Here is a 17329-nt window from a genome sequence, read left to right as displayed (position 1 = left end):
TGAAGAAGCAGCAGACAGAATACATACAACACCGTTGCGGTCTGCCTGCAGGGGGTGGTGAGCTGAAGTCATTCGCAAAAGACCAACACACCCCTGCTGAACTACTTTCTCTCTTTTTCATCGTCACCTTTTATTCTTTTTTCTCTTATTCTTTTTTTTAATTGCACTCAACAAGTCCTCGTTTATGGTTAATTATTCTTCACATACACTTACGCTATATGCTTATTGCTTATTATTCGGAGATTTTCACGACACGGGCTGGCTTTGGACTAGCTCAACTGTCAAGTCTCTTCTCCACCACCAGACTCTGTTTTGGTGAAACATATCGAGTGTTTCCCCAGTGGATCACGTCAAGGCCCGCGATTCAGCCAAGTACAGCCTCATATACTGGACCCGAGAATGTACTTGAAACTCGCCCGAGGATGACGGTTTAGCGTCTGGCTGTGACAGACGAATCGCGCCACCACGACGAAGGAGCTGCAAGATGGATCCGTTTTCTGGGGTGGAGAAAATCGCACATGTTATGGCGCAAATAGGAAAGAGGGGTTCATGGGAGCTGGGCGTTGGATGAAATATGATGAATGTTTGTTTGTTTGTGAGGTACGAGTTGTGCCATGTGATTGTTGTTGCTGATGTTTTGCTCAACTCATCTTTTTCATTTCACTTGTCACTTAGGTAGACTATCATTATCAATAGGAAACAATAACTTTTGTATTCTTCATGTTTCAAATTGTGTGTCTGGCTGTAACAAAAACTGGAGGTCTTGGAGGCCTTATTCGACTCGTATAACAAACAAACTACTAACACGAACCCACACATATCCATACGGAGTGCCCGCCGTGCTGCTGGAAATAATACACCGCCACATCTCAGACAGCAAATGGAGGGGTCTGTCTCTCTCCCTCCTTGCAGCTCAATCGATAAGATTCAACGGTCCAACAGCTCGAATCTGGACATGAGAATCGGGCTGCAGGAAACCGCATTCCCGCTCATCCTCAACATGCCGTTTCCGAGATGCCATAGGCCGCCACCCATTGGCGGAGCATACGTGGCAGCGTGATATTGGGGCTGTGTCGACTTCTCCCTGTCGTAGGCCAAGGTCATAAGCCACTCTTGAACGCAGGGGGAGTGGAGATGGGGGATTGGGTTGACCGGCTAGCTTGTGTATTACGAGGGACCGAGTGTAGATGTCGTTTCTTACAAAATGCGCCCTGTCCCGCTCCAATTGCTGGGTTGACTTTTTTGCTTTCGTCAGACTCCTTCTCTACAGCTAGACTCGAATCCTCCCTCTGTCCTTTTACCACGAAACATTACGAATTGAAGCAATCATGAGCGGCTACGGCTACGGAAACGAGCACGGTCAGAACAATGACTACAATCAGCAGGGCCACCGACCCGGCGGTTCTGCCAACGCCTACTACGAGGGGGCTTCGAACGAGCAGCAGGGCTATCACACACAATACCAGCAGCCCCCTCCGCCATATGGCAACGAGAGTCACCAGCAAGGCCACGGCGGACCCCAGCAGGGCTATGGCGGGCCTCAGGAGGGTGAGCGAGGCCTGATGGGAGCTTTGGCTGGAGGTGCCGCCGGAGCTTTCGGTGGTGCCAAGTTTGGAGGCCAGGCCACCGGCCACTCCAAGACAAGCGGTGTTGTCGGAGCCATTGTCGGAGCCATTGCTGGATCAAAGCTGCAGGACGGCGTCTCGGACTGGCGAGAGGACCGAAAGGAGGAGAAGCACGACGCAAAGATGTACAAGGAGGAGAAGAGATACGAGGAGCACAGACATGAAGAGGAGCGCCGCCGCCGCGGCTCTCGCAGCCGCTCCCGAAGCCACTCCCGCCGTCGCTCCCGATCCAGCAGCAGCAGTTCCAGCGGTTCATCAAAGAAGAAGCATCACCACCACTCGCGCTCGCGTTCACGCTCTGGCTCCCGATCGCGCGGTCACGGAAACACCATTGTTGTTCAGCAGGGAGACACTCTCCGTGCCATTGCTACTCGCTACGGCACCTCGTTTGAGGCTATTGCCAGGCACAATGGCATTGACAACCCTGATTTGATCTACCCCGGCCAGGTTCTGCGGGTGCCCGAACGTTGGTAAAATGGGGTTGGAAGCATAACATCAATGGCAGAGACATCTTGATAGCGGAGAGATACAGAGAGTGGGTAGGAATGAGGCTGTACCTACCTACAAAAGAGATAATCCCAAATACCTACCAACGGGTCATGATGAATAGTTTAAAGAGCAAGAGTATAAGACTGAATTAGAAAGTCACCTCCCATAGCAAGGGCCAATGATACATTCGTGTTAACTTGAGGCATCTCAACTCCAATTTTGAAACTCAACACTCCCCACGTTACTGTTCGGGCTATGCTGATCGCACCCATAAAATGTACGGCACTCAACCTAAGAGTCAGTCCAATGGCTTTAATAAGTGAACAAGAACAGTTCGTCTTCTTTCTTGACTTATAACTATGCACGTAAATGAGCTCAGCACTACCACTTAATGAACCACATTCACGTAACTGTATCTCAACCGAGATGGCGAATTAGCGCCGGTGCAACCGTGGGATGTCGCCTCCCGCTCCGACAGCAACCGATCGATGATCATGTTGTTGAGCAAGTGAATGCAGGTAGAATTGGATAAAGAAATATTAACCGAGATGAGATGATCCTATTATGAGATGTCAGTAACCAATCGTAAAACCTATCTTGAAAACATGATCAATGGAGTGGCCAACAAAAGGGCAAATGTCGGATATATGCAGCAATGCTGAGAGGCTCTCGGCCAATGGATGCGGAAGACTGCGGGTTACAACATAAACAGGATTATTGACCAAGATAAGAGTAGAAAACAACAGAAGTATGGAAATCTTCATACACATTTCTAACCAGATTCTAGGCGCCAGCCTCGCGCAAGATCGGGCGTAGGTCTTACACATGTATGCCCAGATCGGCGTTTTCCAGAACCCCAATGACAATCACGCTCGTTCCGCTGTGCCTACTATATAAGTTTCCAAGCACCGAACGTTAGATTTGATTTCATTTGATATGTGTGCTTAATAAATTCTGCGTACCATCCGAGAGAGAGTTTTGATCTCCCCGTGTTTGTAATCCGAATACAGCAAGCACAACGTTTGATCAGATTTTAAGCTTAAAGCCATAACCGCCCGAAGTTGTTACCCAGGTATGATGGATATCACAGCCGCCTTACTTCTCCAAAACCAGTGTGTTACACACAGAAGAATAGAGATTAAATATGTAAGGGCTTTCATATATTCCTGCCCAACAACATACCGCATACTCCATCCTGTGTATTACACTGCGAAGATGAGACGATCATGATTCCTTGTTTCCGTATGCAGCCCGAAGATAAGGGTTAGGGCGATTGGAAGGAAACAGACGAAACTGAATTCTGCAAAGGGATCCAGCAGCATGGACAAGGATTAGAAGCCCCTCAGCTCAGTTTTGGGTGCTCTGTGTGGTTGCAAGGTGCTCGGAGTTTGGCCACGTCGGATTGCCTGGAAGGTACATACTATCTGGACAATTTCAAGTTATCTGACATATATATAATAGCGAATAAGTTGGCCGAGATGTAAATTTCCCAGTTTTCACACGGACAACCATCATACTCTTTCAATCACAACTATAATAAGTACCTTGTTGATATATCTTCATTCTTGAGATTGTGAACCAAGTCATAATGGCAAAATTATTCTCTCTTCTCCTCATCTACGCCACTTCCATAGCCATAATCAAAGCTGATGGCCTCTCTGATATCTCCAACAACTTAGCATCGGACCTAGGACCTCTCCTGTCGCTTTTTGGAGATCAAATAACTCGCCAATACCTCAGCGAAAGTATCGGCTTCCTTGATTATTTCATTTTCGCCATGGCCCCCATGGGCATCATTGGCACAATCACGGCTGTGATTCGAATATGTGGAAGCCCTTCGCTCAGAGCCTTCATTGGGAGAGCTCAGGAAGGAGAAGGTACCACCGAGGCTGAGTTGGCTACATCAACAAGCGCCGACGTTTGTGAGTTGTTTAATCAAAGTGGCATCACCAGAGTCCTCGGTCGGCCAGATATTGTCGAGCTCATATACACACCCAACAGCCCGGCCGATAAAAGATTTCATTTATTCACAAAATATCTGGCTACCCAGCTAGATGACGGCTATTGGTGAAAAGAAGACTTCTCTGGTAGTGGCCACGCCTTTTTCAGCAAGATCGCCTCCTTCATTTTTTCCAAGAAGGCTTCTCCTTCAGGACGTCCCAATCCCACAAATTTTGCCCCAAAACCAAACCTCTCTCTCAATGTGGGAGTCATAAGACGACCGGGCTGGGCGTTTTATGTTGTGGCTGTGATTGGCTTTATTCTGCAGGCTGGTATCCTTGTGTTTGCTGGTATCGCCGTGCTGGTCCTTGGATGGAAGATCGAAGAGTCCGACGACGAGATTGTTACCAAAACCTATGCCCCAGGCATTTTCATTGCGGGCACGATTCTTCTATGCTTAGGTGTGGGGGGCTGTGCGGCATTGATCGGGCAAACGACAACTGAAACGTATTATCAACGGAAGTCGAATCCTTCTCCTGATGTGCTATACTGGGTTCAACCGGGGCCGCAAGTTATTGGCGATCAATTCTTCTACTCTTTCGCATATTCCGATGCCTACAAAGTCGACCAACGCAATAGGATTTGGATGTCGTCAACAAAGAGTTTCAATGGAAAAAAACCCGAGGCTCTCACATTTATTGCCGTTTTGCTCGTGTTGTTTGGCTACGTCGGTCAATTCATCGGCCTCAGAGGGTTGAATGCATGGATCTCAATCGCCCAACTGGCGATCACCTTATTTATGAGCATCCTGCGCAGCATGTTGCGTATGGAGCGCTTGAATAAGAATGATAACCGTTTAAATGGGTGGCATGATTTGGCTTCGGGTCATGAACTTGACTGGCTAGCCTTCAATATTGCGGGACGAGAGTTTCAACAAAAGGCAGAAGGCTCATTATCAGATCAATTACCAAAGCAAGACGAGTCGGAGAAATATCAGAAGGAGATCCGCTGGTATATTATAGGGCACCATGAAGGAATTACTACATTGCAGAGCAGTATCATGGAAGATTCCAGCTGCAGTGCCTCGCTCATTCTCGGCGACAACGGCGGCATGGATAACGTTCAATGGCTCACTGATGTAGGTTGCCAGCTACTCCACAACCGTATTCGACTTTCCAATCTCACTGGCCATCCCGATCCTTCAGAAGAGACGAAAGACAATCCTCCCTGGAAAGATGAGAGAGTCAGAGTCCGTGCAAAAGCACGACATCTGGGTGCAGCGTTGTGCAGCGCCGCAGCATCTTTGCTGCAAGACCAAACAAGCCGAAACGAGGTTGATTTGAAAGTGAGATTTGGGCTCTCCCATGGTGATATAAGTCGCAACGGGGTAATCTCTATCAAAATGAAACCACCAACTGGTCCTGATCAAATTAGTTGGAGTCTTGACACTTCACAGCTTGAAGCAATTCTGGGACTTTGGCTATGGTCAATGGTTAGCAAGGAGTATGGTGAATATAACCGGGTGAAAGCCGATGCTATCAAAGATATGATGTGTCCGACCAAGAAACCAGATGCAGACATATTCAGGGTTATATCGGCTTGCGGAGAGGAGAACGGCTGGGACGACTCTGTCGATGCGCATATGAGCCTTTGGTTAGGTTCTACCGATCTAAAATATACCGAACAGGTGCTTATATTACGTGGAGACACAGATCGCGAATATACCCTCGCCGATAACTGGACTAGGGAGGGCGCAATGCATAATCTGAGCCCAGATATAAGCAATGGTCGACAAATCTGGACGATCTTCGAGGAGCCGGGAAACTCGAAATCGTCCAAAGCATCAACGGCATTGGATGCGTCCTTGCAAAGGTTTTGTGGATGGAATTTGATACACGGCGCGCTTGCAAAAGATGTCCCTGAAGGGGCGCATGATGATACACCCAGAACAAGAAACTACAAGAATTCTGCCATTCAGAGAGTCAACGTCAAGGGGTTTAGAGTGAAGAATAGAAGGCACTTGCTGCTTGAAATATGTGCTCAAGAGCTCTTTGTTGCTCTTCTGCGTTCTATGGAGGCTCTGACATTTCGAGAACTAGGCGAACTGTCTATCAGCGAGTCGGGTGGCGGCATTCGTCTGGAAAATGGTCTCATCTCGAATCTTACAAAATGTTTCACAGAGAATACACTGGGGACGTACTCCGACGCCATTTCTTGCTTGATCCCGATCTTGAGACCTCGGATTCCCAACTATCATAAAACACTGCTGTCGGCTTTAACACAGGCGGCCACGAAATATCGACAGAAAGGAGAGTGGAGCAGCGCAGAAAATGTTTTGCGCTGGGGTTGTCAGTACTACTATCATTCGTTGAGCCGAAGCGATCAGTATACAACTACATTCACCACGGCCCTGCGAGAACTCTGCGAACTATACCGCTGGTCGCTTGCCCAATTGGAAGATGATGAAAGGCGAGCGTTCGGCACAGAAGGCATTACATGGATAAGCAACAGGTTCTTGTCCGAACCAAAAGCCAGGAAACTTGTGGAACTCTACGAGAGAGTTGCCGAGAGAGTAGCTGTGAAAGTGGCCGAGATGGCTACTGAGAAGGTCGCCAAGAGATGGGGAGGAGACAAACTCTGGTTTCTCGTTGGCCTCAAGTTCCGCAACAGAGAATCTGCTCTTGTTTACTTATGCTTCATGAGAATCGGAGACTTCATTCTGCCTAGCCCGAGCAACTGGCTCCCACTTGCAGCTAGGAATGGCTGGGATGAGATTGTTTCTGCTCTTTTGGAAATGAAATCAAGTCCGGATAGCCAGGATGAAGAGGGAAGAACTGCAATATCTCATTGCGCTGGATCAAATCGGAAGCAACTGCTACAGCGATTCATTCATATAGGCGTGGACCTCGATCTTGCGGATGGGCTTCAAATGACACCTCTGATGTATGCCGCCAAGAATGGTCGGGAAGATGCTGTGAAGCTGCTGTTTGAAACGTATCGATTGGACATCGATCAGAGAACCTATAACGGAAGAAGCGCTTTGTGGTTTGCAACGGATCAAAATCGGCTCCAAGTCATGAAATACCTGCTCCATAATGGAGCCAAGACTAACGAGGAAGACGGCAATGGAGACAGACCACTGAATGTTGCTGTCAAGAGAGGCCACACAGCCGCAGTGAAGCTTCTGCTTGCTCAAGGGCCAAAAGCGTTCCAAGTTCAATCTGCGATCCACCCTTTCATCTGGGCTGCCTGGAGAGGCAATGCTGAGATTATGAAGGTGCTGTTGGAAGATGAAGCGTTCAGTTCGCGTTTTGAGCCTCAAGCAAAGGAAGCAAAAGAGTTACTGGAAAGATATCCCAACCTACAACCGCTTAGAAATCACAGCATTGGATTATGCTCAACTACAGACATTCGACCCCCTTCACGGTCTGATATACGCGATACACATAGGATCAAATTTGAACCCTCCTACCCAAGCTCCCCGAGTGTAATGGTTGGCATCAGTGCCTTAAACATCCGGAGCAGTTCATGCATTGAGATTAATTGGCAATCAAAAGAAGTTTCCAAGGATGGCTTTGTGCTAACTCGCACAATCATGGGTGAGAGCAGCCCGGGCAATCAAACAACTTGCGAGGTGCGTTCTTCCAAAGCTGTTTGGCTGGAATTTGGGGTGGACGAACAAAACTTTCAAGGTATGGATGTTATCAAGTGATTCAAATCCCTATCCCCCAGCGGCCAAGTCACTCACACAACGAACAATAGTTGGCAAATGCAATCTCAGTAGCTTCGAAAACATCTCGTTTCCGCACGCTTTTGACCAGGATCCCAATGTTGTCTTATGGTTTAGCAGTTTGCATCTCCCTCTCAAAAGCACAAAGAAGATTTTTTGGCGCGCCAAACCTACAAACATCAGAACATCCGGCTTCGACCTGGCCGTTGGTCCCAAAGATGGGCATTCCGAGGGTCAGTTCTGTGTTACATGGTTGGCGTATTTGCCTCAGAGGACCAAAGTTCAAAGCGGGAATTCGGCCGTTGATACTAAATGCCACCACGGCTTGAATCAGGAGACAAGAGTGGAATTTAGGAATGAATTCCAAAGGATTCCTCGGGTTTTCTTGGCACTCAGCGGATTCAAAATGAGATTCGGCCGGGAAGCGGACATTGAAGTGAAAATTACAAACTTGGATGCCCTTGGTTTCTCTTGGACCAGTATTTCGTCTTCGGGTGATCAGATTGACAAGGTATACGTGAACTGGGTAGCATTTGGTTGATGAGCTGAGCAGATCTCGGTGCTGTCAAGTACAAGAGTCGATGTTGAAGTAGGTTGCTGGGAACGAGAATGAAGTCCTGGTGTAGTAAAATTGAGACAATCCAATTATATTCTTACCTTGGGTAGGCCCTGACATATCGCGGCGGCGCGGCTGTAAATGGTGGATCAAGTCGCAATTCGTTTTCTACCTAGCTTTTCGAAGAGTGAAATGCCATGGTATAGAGGGTATCATTAATCTGCAGCCCTAAAATTCATCAGCCTCATCAAAAGAAGAAGGAAAAGGTTTTGGAGGCGGGACGTGTTCGTTATATCGAAATTAAATGAACGTGTTAGCCAATTGGTTGATTAGGCAAAACCAATGCAGCTGAACCAAGGCAAATTTAACAGAATGATGTTGTGATTGTATTATGTGTATGTAATTGCAGCCTGACCGCACCATTATTAGGTCTAAGTAGAGAAATTCATCACTCTAACTGCATCTTCTACATGTCCAGCCTTTCAGAGCCTTCTATGCATGTTTATTCCACAAACCATCTCGCTTCCAGGTCCACTTGGTCAAATACTCTGGATCCATACCTCTCTCAAACGCCTCATTTCGAGCTTCAATCTGCGCATTCAACATGGCCTGTCGGGCAGCCGCACCCCGGTTATGCAGGTTAGGCATGCGGTCGATGGCATCAATGGCCAAGCTGAATCGATCCGTCTGGTTGCGAATGGCCAACTCTAGAGGGGTGTCGATGTTGCCCTTCTCTTTGTATCCGCGGACATGAATGTTCTGGCTTCCCGGTCGCTTGTATGTCAATCGGTGCACCATCCATGGGTAGCTGTGGAAGTTGAAGATGATGGGGGTGTCTGCTGTGAATAGGCTAATCCACTCGTTGTCGCTGAGACCATGAGGGTGCTCGCTTGGGTGAATCAGCTTGAACAAGTCCACGCAGTTGACATAGCGGATCTTGAGCTCTGGGAAGTGCTGAAGGAGCAGGTCGATGGCGGCCAACGTCTCGTGAGTGCTGATATCACCACACGAAGCCATGACCAAATCGGGATCCTGTCCAATATCTGTGCTGAACTTGGGCCAGATGCCAATACCCTTTGTGCAGTGTTGAACAGCTGCATCCATGTCGAGGTATTGAAGATGATCTTGTTTATCGGATACGACGACGTTGACATAATTTGAGGATCGAAGACAGTGATCCATGACTACAGCCGACATGTCAGCAGTGCTCATTCTTATATAGTGGTAACGTGGGATGTCTTACCGGAAAGCAGGCAGTTTCCATCGGGAGGCAGATAGATTCGAACCACCTCGGGGCTCTTGTTGGCAACAACATCAAGGAAGCCAGGATCCTGGTGAGTGAAGCCGTTGTGGTCTTGTCTCCAGACAACAGAAGTCAAGAGGATGTTGAGGGAGGCGACTCTGACACGCCATTCCACCTCGAGACACTTTTCGAGCCATTTGCAGTGCTATTGATCCTTTGTTAGCCATGAAATCTCAAACGGTATACAATTCAAATCTTCTTTACTCACCTGGTTGACCATGGAGTCGATGACGTGGATGAACGGCTCGTAGCTGTTGAGCAGACCGTGGCGGCCACTCAAGATGTATCCCTCCAACCAACCCTCACAGGTGTGTTCAGACAGCATCTCCATAACCCTGCCTGCTGGAGCAAGATTGCCGCCATTCTCATCCTCCTCGAAATATTCGCCCATCCAAACCTTTTTGCCCACTTCATAGACGGCAGACAGTTTATTTGACTCGGTCTCGTCGGGGCCGAACAGTCGGAAGTTGTGAGGATTTGCCGCAACAACGTCTCGCAAAAAGACTCCCAGCCTCTTCATACTAGCGTCTATGACAGCGCCAGAGTGCTCAACTTTGACACCGTATTTCTTGAAATCGGGCATGTTAAGGGGCTTTCGAAGAACTCCGCCATTGGCAACAGGATTGGCGCTCATGCGGCGGTTACCTTGTGGAGTAAGAGCGGTCAATGAGGCGATGGGCTTTCCACTCTCGTCAAACAGTCTGTCGGGCTCGTAGCTGCGCATCCAGTCCTCGAGGATCTTGAGATGCTCTGGGTTTGTCGATGGGTCCGTAATGGGAACCTGGTGTGCTCTCCAGAATCCTCCGAGATAGTTGCCATCCACCTTGCGGGGTGCAGTCCAGCCCTTTGGCGTTCGAAGGACAATCATGGGCCACAGCGGGCGAGTGGCTATTCCACTCTCACGAGCCTCCTTCTGGTAGCGCCTGATCTCATTGACGCAGTGCTCAAGCGTTGCGGCCATGGCCTGGTGCATGGTATCGACGTCGTCTCCCTCAACAAAGTAAGGGGTGTATCCATAACCGTGGAACAGGTTCTTCAGCTCCTCGTGTGAGACTCTGGCCAAGATTGTAGGATTGTTAATCTTGTAGCCGTTGAGATGCAAAACAGGGAGAACAGCACCATCGGTAATGGGGTTGAGGAACTTGTTGCTATGCCAAGCAGTAGCCAAAGGACCAGTCTCTGCCTCACCATCACCTACCATGGTGACAGCGATGAGATTAGGGTAGTCATACACAGAGCCAAAGGCATGAGAGAGAGAGTACCCGAGTTCTCCTCCCTCGTGGATAGAGCCTGGAGTCTCTGGGGTTGCATGGGATCCAACACCGCCTGGGAAAGAGAAGTACTTGAAGAATCTCTGGAGGCCCTCGATATCTTGTGACTTGTCTGGGTAGACTTCCGAATAGACACCTTCGAGATAAGATTGCGAAAGAACGGCGGGAGCACCGTGACCGGGGCCAGAGACGAAATAGGCATCCAGGTCGTACTTCTTGATGAGACGGTTGAAGTGCATATATGTGAAGATTTGACCGGGAGCTGAACCAAAGTGCCCAAGAAGACGAGCTTTCAAGTGCTCCCTCTTGAGGGGTTCGCGAAGGAGAGGGTTCTCTCGCAGGTAGATCATACCCAGAGAAAGATAGCAGCTGGCTTTGAAATAATCATTGTATTGCTTGATTTCTTCGTCAGACAGGGGTTTGCCCTCGACGGTTGAGCGGGCTTTGCCAAACGCCCGAATGGACTGAACGTCGGCCATTGTGGTCAGGTAGATTCAATTGTAAGTTATGAAGAAGGGAGTTGGCCGCAGACACAAGGACGAAGAGCTATCTAAAGCGTAGTCTGGCTCTTGGTTATATACGAGACAATTGCGGCTGGATCGCTATAGCCTCCCGCCGAGTCGGGAGCTTGTTAAGGCCGTTGCAGGGGTAAGCTGCAGACGATTTCGGTTCCTTGCCACTTCTGTGTAGGTCGTGGATGGTCTGGAGTCGATGGAGGGCCGTTTAGACGACAGCTAAAGAAGCTTGGCCCAGCAGATAGAAGGGCCGGGACCAATCAGGCAAGCTATCGGTAACAGCAGCAATGCAAGTGAAGCACTATCTGCAGTTGGGATTGACTAGAAAACCCAGCAGCGCTCGTGTATCATGCGATGTTGCAATCGAACGAGCTCAGCAGGATGCAGCTTGCGGGATGCATGTGCGAGCCCAGCGCTGCATCGGTCCGGCCAATTGGCTCTGGGGAAGCTCCATGACGTGAACGAGATTGGCGAAGCTGATTCGACCATGCCGGGGCTTTGGTTCGCTGATAGAGTTCGAATGTTCAGCGGGCATGGCTGGAGGTTGGCTGATGGAAAAGTTGGCACACCCTCGCATCACCATCTGGCGTGATCTATACGTCACTGCTCGAACCACCGCGCCCGGAATAGGCCCGCGAGCCCGCCAGAGCTGCAGCTTGCAGGGCCTAAGCGGCGGGGGCGGGGGGCGTCGATGAGGGGCCTAGAGGGGCCTAGAGAGCCCTGGAGGCGAAATCCATATCGCTGAAGACCGCGGAATTTTGGAACTGGAGGGCTCCGCTAGCATGTGGTAGGCCTGTCTGTGTGTCTACTGGACGGGCATCTACAGTATCTGCCATCGGGGATCGCCACTTGGGCTTCACGAAGAAATCACTATGGACCAGGGTCTAGTACAGTATGTACACATAATTGCCTGGGCTGCTGATGGCTTGATTGGATCGGTTGATGGACATGTGAGAGACCGGCCCGTTTGACATTGACAGCTTGGACGGAACGAAATTCTAGTCTGCGAGCTCAATGCCATCAAGTATCCATGTCTCTTGTACCGTCGGCGAACAGGAACAGGGCTGGCTCCGTTGCAGTTACACGTTACATCCAGATCACAATCATATTGGCTGATGCCATACCCAATTATCTTGTTGTTGTTTTGCCTTCCGAGGCCGGAGCCACGCTCGGCCGCCAAAGTAGCCTAGAAGTAGGTTTTTACCGTCCTCTGAAGTAATTCGCCTTGGGCCAACGATGAAAGGAATGCAATTAGCTTTGGAGGTTCACACTTCTGGCCATTGCTAGATCGAGGCAACCTGCGTGGCGCCTCTTTTTCCCCCCCAAGCCATTTTACCTCAGCAATTGTCCTCTCACAGAGACGCTCAGTCATTGTTCAAGGCTTGTCCAACCCGCTGCAGGCAGACGCTCAGATGCTACACAAATGCGACTTCCTGACGTAACGATGCTCATCACGAGGACAGCAGCCTGTGCCATGGCAACTGTGCCTTGAAAGGGGGCGTTATAAGTCCCGCCTTTTCTGCTTCAACCTTGGCGACAACATTATTTCGACAACCACCACATTCTGCCAGTTGCAACAAGCCACTGAATCAATCAGAAAGTCATCAAACCAAGACAATCTACATCAATCTCATATCGAACACTCATCAATCGCAATGATGCCGCTGCACAGGCCGGAAACGCCACAACCCGAATCCCCTCTTCCCACCGAGCCAGATACCAGCGAGGGCGACGGCACTGCGGATTACTGAGGGGCAACACAAGCTCAAACTCTGATGACGACAGGGCCGCTCGGGAATGAGAGAATACGACCGAGTCTAAATGGCACTCGAGAGCGGCGTCGACATGCTGGTTGCGGAAATGAACTGGGGAAACTACCTAGATTGAACAGACATGCCCGGAGATGGCGCATGGAGGAAACGTCTACCTATGAAGCGCATGTCTTTTTTGGCTTTTTTTTTCTTTTTCTTTTTTACTACCGACGACACGATACGCCGATGGCATATTATACACTTGCCCCCACCACTGCCCAAAGAGCGCGACTCTGTGGGAGTAGCATTTTTATCAGAATGAATGCGGAATGGAATCGAGCGAGCGATGTACATTACTTTGGCTTTTATTTGATTGAGATATTCTATCAATTTTACACGAATTTTTCATCTGCCAAGGCTGTTTCTTTTCATGGTTAGGCGTTGTGAGTGAGCTGTCAAGAGCTCCTTGGTTTAATCAGTATAGGCTATTAATCTCTTTGGCAACTCCCCAAGAAATAGCCTGCACTCGCCAAAATTGACAGAGAGAGAGAAGTTGCTGCATGATAAATGTAGAAGCTTTACGGAATAGTCTCTGCTACATTATTCGATCTTTTCCATGAGATTGATCCTGCCTGTGCCTTGGACGCCAAAGTCAATTCCAGCAGCATCGCCAGGGTGGATGCTGTCCTCACACGTCATCGGTGGCTACTGCTTCGGAGCTCGGGATCTCAGCTGCATATAGAAAAGTTTGGTGCATCGTGAATATTCTTTTTTTTTCTCATCCTCTCTTTTCAACTCTTAATGCGATATTGATACCTTTTGAAAGTGACATTTAATAAAAATATTTTTCAAACATTTAAAAGAATTGACACATCAATCTTTCGGCCATCAACACCATGGACCCCTCATCAGGCAGCCAAGCTCCCGGAGCACCACCGACGCTCTCACCAGAAGCCATCGCATTTGCAGGCAGGATGTACGACTCTGCTAGAAAAGGTGAAGTCGCTGTCTTTGAACAGGCACTTCCAGCTGGGCTACCTCCGAACATGACGAATGAAAAGGGAGACACACTAGTAAGGCAAACACCGAAGCAGCGCTGCCTAGCTTGGCCTACAGTCTTGCAGCCTTGATATATCTTGATGTGTGCTTATATGACTCACATTTGTTTTCAAGCTCATGCTCGCCGCATATCACGGACATGCAGATCTCGTCAAGTTGCTGATACAACACGGAGCTGATCCAAACCGCGTGAATGACAGAGGGCAGAGTCCCCTGGCCGGAGCCGTGTTTAAGAAGGAGGATGAGGTTATCGAGGTGCGCACTTCTTCTTTTGTCTCCTTCTAAGCATGATTGTCTTGAATTTGGAACAATGTATTGACTCAAAGTGAATAGGTACTATTAGAAGGCGGTGCAGACCCTGATTATGGCAAGCCGACTGCTATGGAGTGCGTGTCCATGTTTCAGCAGGAGGATACATGGAAGGCCAAGTTTGAGGCTGCTCCTGGAAGAGGCAAGGCACAACCGCCCGCTTCATGATCGATATCTCTGATTGAGGAATTTACTTGGATGGGTGTTTGATGTAACTTGATGTGTAATGATTAATACCAGAAGTGTAATGCTTTCATGCTGAAATTGGTCATGTAACCATCGTGAATGTTTAAAATCGGTCTATTGAGTGATGTACGAACTAACAAATACATCAGCCCAGACAGCTTGAACAAGCTTGAATAATCATTAAAATTGTAATTTATTCATATAAAGTCCTATATAAAGTATGAACAATTTTAAATAATTTTTTCTTCTAAATATCACTCTTGCAGTCTTCATCCCCTTTATAATTCCGTTCCCCCATGGCGGGGTTCTCATGGATTCTTCTAGTGGCCTAAAGGGGTTGGAGGGGCTCTTCTTCTTTTTTTCTGCTGGTTGACCCCTGGTCCGTGCACCCAAATTCATTGTTCAAGGCTGCAACAATTTTCCGGAGCTCGACAGCTTCGCACCGAGACGAAAAGACGCCGCATTGCCCCTTTAATCCGCCCGTCACCAACCGCCTTGCAAACCCTCTCCGTTCGTCAAGCGTCTCCCTTTTGGCCTCTGACTCTCTCAAACCACCGCCAAAATGTCGTTCGGAGGCCAGACCCCGACCATCATCGTCCTCAAAGAAGGTAGCCAATTTGCCAATTTACCCCTCCGCCCACCGCTGCCCGTCCCCGTCCAACGCATCCCAGGCCACAAGACACGAGAGCTGACACCAGAGTCGTCCAGGGACCGACACCTCGCAGGGCAAAGGCCAGATCGTCTCCAACATCAATGCGTGTCTGGCGGTCCAGGCCACCATCAAGTCGACTCTGGGTCCCTATGGTGGTGATTTGTTGATGGTGGACCAGAATGGCAAGCAGACGATTACAAATGACGGCGCGACGGTCATGAAGGTACGGTCGAAATCCACATCTCCCAATATGCTACGGATCCTCCTTTCCTTTTCTTTACGTCTTCTACTTCTATGGATTACGACAATATGCCAACTAAACACGCTCAAATAGCTCCTCGACATCGTCCACCCCGCCGCCCGCATCCTCGTCGACATCGCACGGTCACAAGACGCAGAGGTCGGAGACGGAACCACATCCGTCGTTGTCCTGGCGGGAGAGATCCTCAAGGAGGTCAAGGAGCATGTCGAACAGGGTGTCAGCTCACAGATCATCATCAAGGGCCTGAGGAGGGCGGTCCAGATGGCCGTCAACAAGATCAAGGAGATTGCTGTCAGCACCGACGACGGCAGCCAGCGCGATACCCTGAGCAAGCTGGCCGCCACCGCCATGACGAGCAAGCTGATTAAGCGAAACACTGAGTTTTTCACAAAGAGTAAGACTACACGCATACACGGGGTTTCGTGATGGTGGATGATGAGGCACGAGACTAACATCGTGGCATAGTGGTGGTTGACGCCGTCCTATCACTCGACCAAGACGACCTAAACGAAAAGTTGATTGGCATCAAGAAGATCCCCGGCGGCTCCCTGACCGAATCCCGCTTCGTCAACGGCGTCGCCTTCAAGAAGACGTTTGCCTACGCCGGTTTCGAGCAGCAGCCCAAGTCCTTCAAGAAGCCCAAGATTGTCTGCCTAAACGTCGAGCTGGAGCTCAAGGCCGAAAAGGACAACGCCGAGGTCCGCGTCGAGCAGGTGTCAGAATACCAGGCCATTGTCGACGCCGAGTGGCAGATCATCTACCAGAAGCTCGAGGCCGTCGCCAAGACCGGCGCCAAGGTCGTGCTCAGCAAGCTGCCCATTGGTGACCTGGCCACCCAGTACTTTGCCGACCGGGACATATTCTGTGCCGGCCGCGTCGCCTCCGAGGACATGGAGCGTGTCACCCAGGCCACCGGCGCCGTCACCCAGTCAACGTGCTCAGACATCCTGGCCGAGCACCTGGGAACCTGCGAGTCCTTTGAGGAGCGACAGATTGGAGGCGAGAGATACAACTTCTTCGAGGGCTGCCCCGAGGCCAAGACGTGCACTCTGGTCCTGCGCGGCGGTGCCGAGCAGTTCATCGCCGAGGTTGAGCGATCACTCCACGACGCCATCATGATCGTCAAGCGAGCCGTCAAGAACCGAACCATTGTCGGCGGCGGCGGCGCCGTCGAGATGGAGATCTCGGCCTACCTACACCAGTTCGCCGACAAGAACATCCCGCACAAGCAGCAGGCCATCATCAAGTCCTTCGCAAAGGCCCTCGAGATCATCCCCCGCCAGCTGTGCGACAACGCCGGCTTCGACGCCACCGACATCCTCAACAAGCTCCGCGTCGAGCACCGCAAGGGCAACACCTGGGCCGGCGTCGACTTCCAGAACGAGGGCACCGCCGACATGCTGGAGCGCTTCGTCTGGGAGCCCGCCCTGGTCAAGATCAACGCCTTGCAGGCCGCCACCGAGGCCAGCTGCTTGATCCTCGGCGTCGACGAGACCATCAGAAACGAGGAGAGCGCTCAGCCCCAGGCACCGGGCCAGCTTCCTCCCGGTGCGGCTCAGAGGGCACTCAGAGGTAGAGGACGGGGCATGCCTCGACGGTAGATTTAGGGAGAGAAAAGTTGGTAGTAGATAGGGGCGCATAGGAAGGGGGAAATCTAAAGCATTTTCTAAAAAAGGAAGA

The 17329-nt window shown here is 50.0% G+C and overlaps 4 protein-coding genes across 4 annotated transcripts; 3 read left to right on the top strand and 1 right to left on the bottom strand.

Moving 5' to 3' along the window:
* Positions 1–1328: 1328 nt before the first annotated feature.
* Positions 1329–2099, top strand: Triagg1_7329 (uncharacterized protein; the record flags this gene model as incomplete). Its single annotated transcript, XM_062902053.1, has 1 exon — positions 1329–2099. One exon carries the CDS (start codon positions 1329–1331, stop codon positions 2097–2099), a length of 771 nt encoding a protein of 256 aa, XP_062753647.1.
* A 6734-nt stretch (positions 2100–8833) lies between these two features.
* On the bottom strand, positions 8834–11394 carry Triagg1_7328 (uncharacterized protein; the record flags this gene model as incomplete). Its single annotated transcript, XM_062902052.1, has 3 exons — positions 8834–9525; positions 9585–9789; positions 9853–11394. 3 exons carry the CDS (start codon positions 11392–11394, stop codon positions 8834–8836), a joined length of 2439 nt encoding a protein of 812 aa, XP_062753646.1.
* A 2683-nt stretch (positions 11395–14077) lies between these two features.
* Triagg1_7327 (uncharacterized protein) lies at positions 14078–14717 on the top strand (the record flags this gene model as incomplete). Its single annotated transcript, XM_062902050.1, has 3 exons — positions 14078–14254; positions 14355–14495; positions 14574–14717. 3 exons carry the CDS (start codon positions 14078–14080, stop codon positions 14715–14717), a joined length of 462 nt encoding a protein of 153 aa, XP_062753645.1.
* A 580-nt stretch (positions 14718–15297) lies between these two features.
* Positions 15298–17250, top strand: Triagg1_7326 (uncharacterized protein; the record flags this gene model as incomplete). Its single annotated transcript, XM_062902049.1, has 4 exons — positions 15298–15343; positions 15444–15610; positions 15722–16043; positions 16115–17250. The coding sequence occupies 4 exons, from the start codon at positions 15298–15300 to the stop codon at positions 17248–17250; spliced, it is 1671 nt and encodes a 556-aa protein (XP_062753644.1).
* Between the last annotated feature and the right edge of the window lie 79 nt (positions 17251–17329).

This window comes from Trichoderma aggressivum, assembly GCF_033847375.1.
Source record: "Trichoderma aggressivum f. europaeum strain CBS 100526 chromosome Unknown scaffold_032, whole genome shotgun sequence".
Classification (NCBI taxonomy): domain Eukaryota; kingdom Fungi; phylum Ascomycota; class Sordariomycetes; order Hypocreales; family Hypocreaceae; genus Trichoderma; species Trichoderma aggressivum.
The sequence above is the reverse complement of the archived record's forward strand: the minus strand, read 5'-3'. Positions and strand labels throughout refer to the sequence as shown.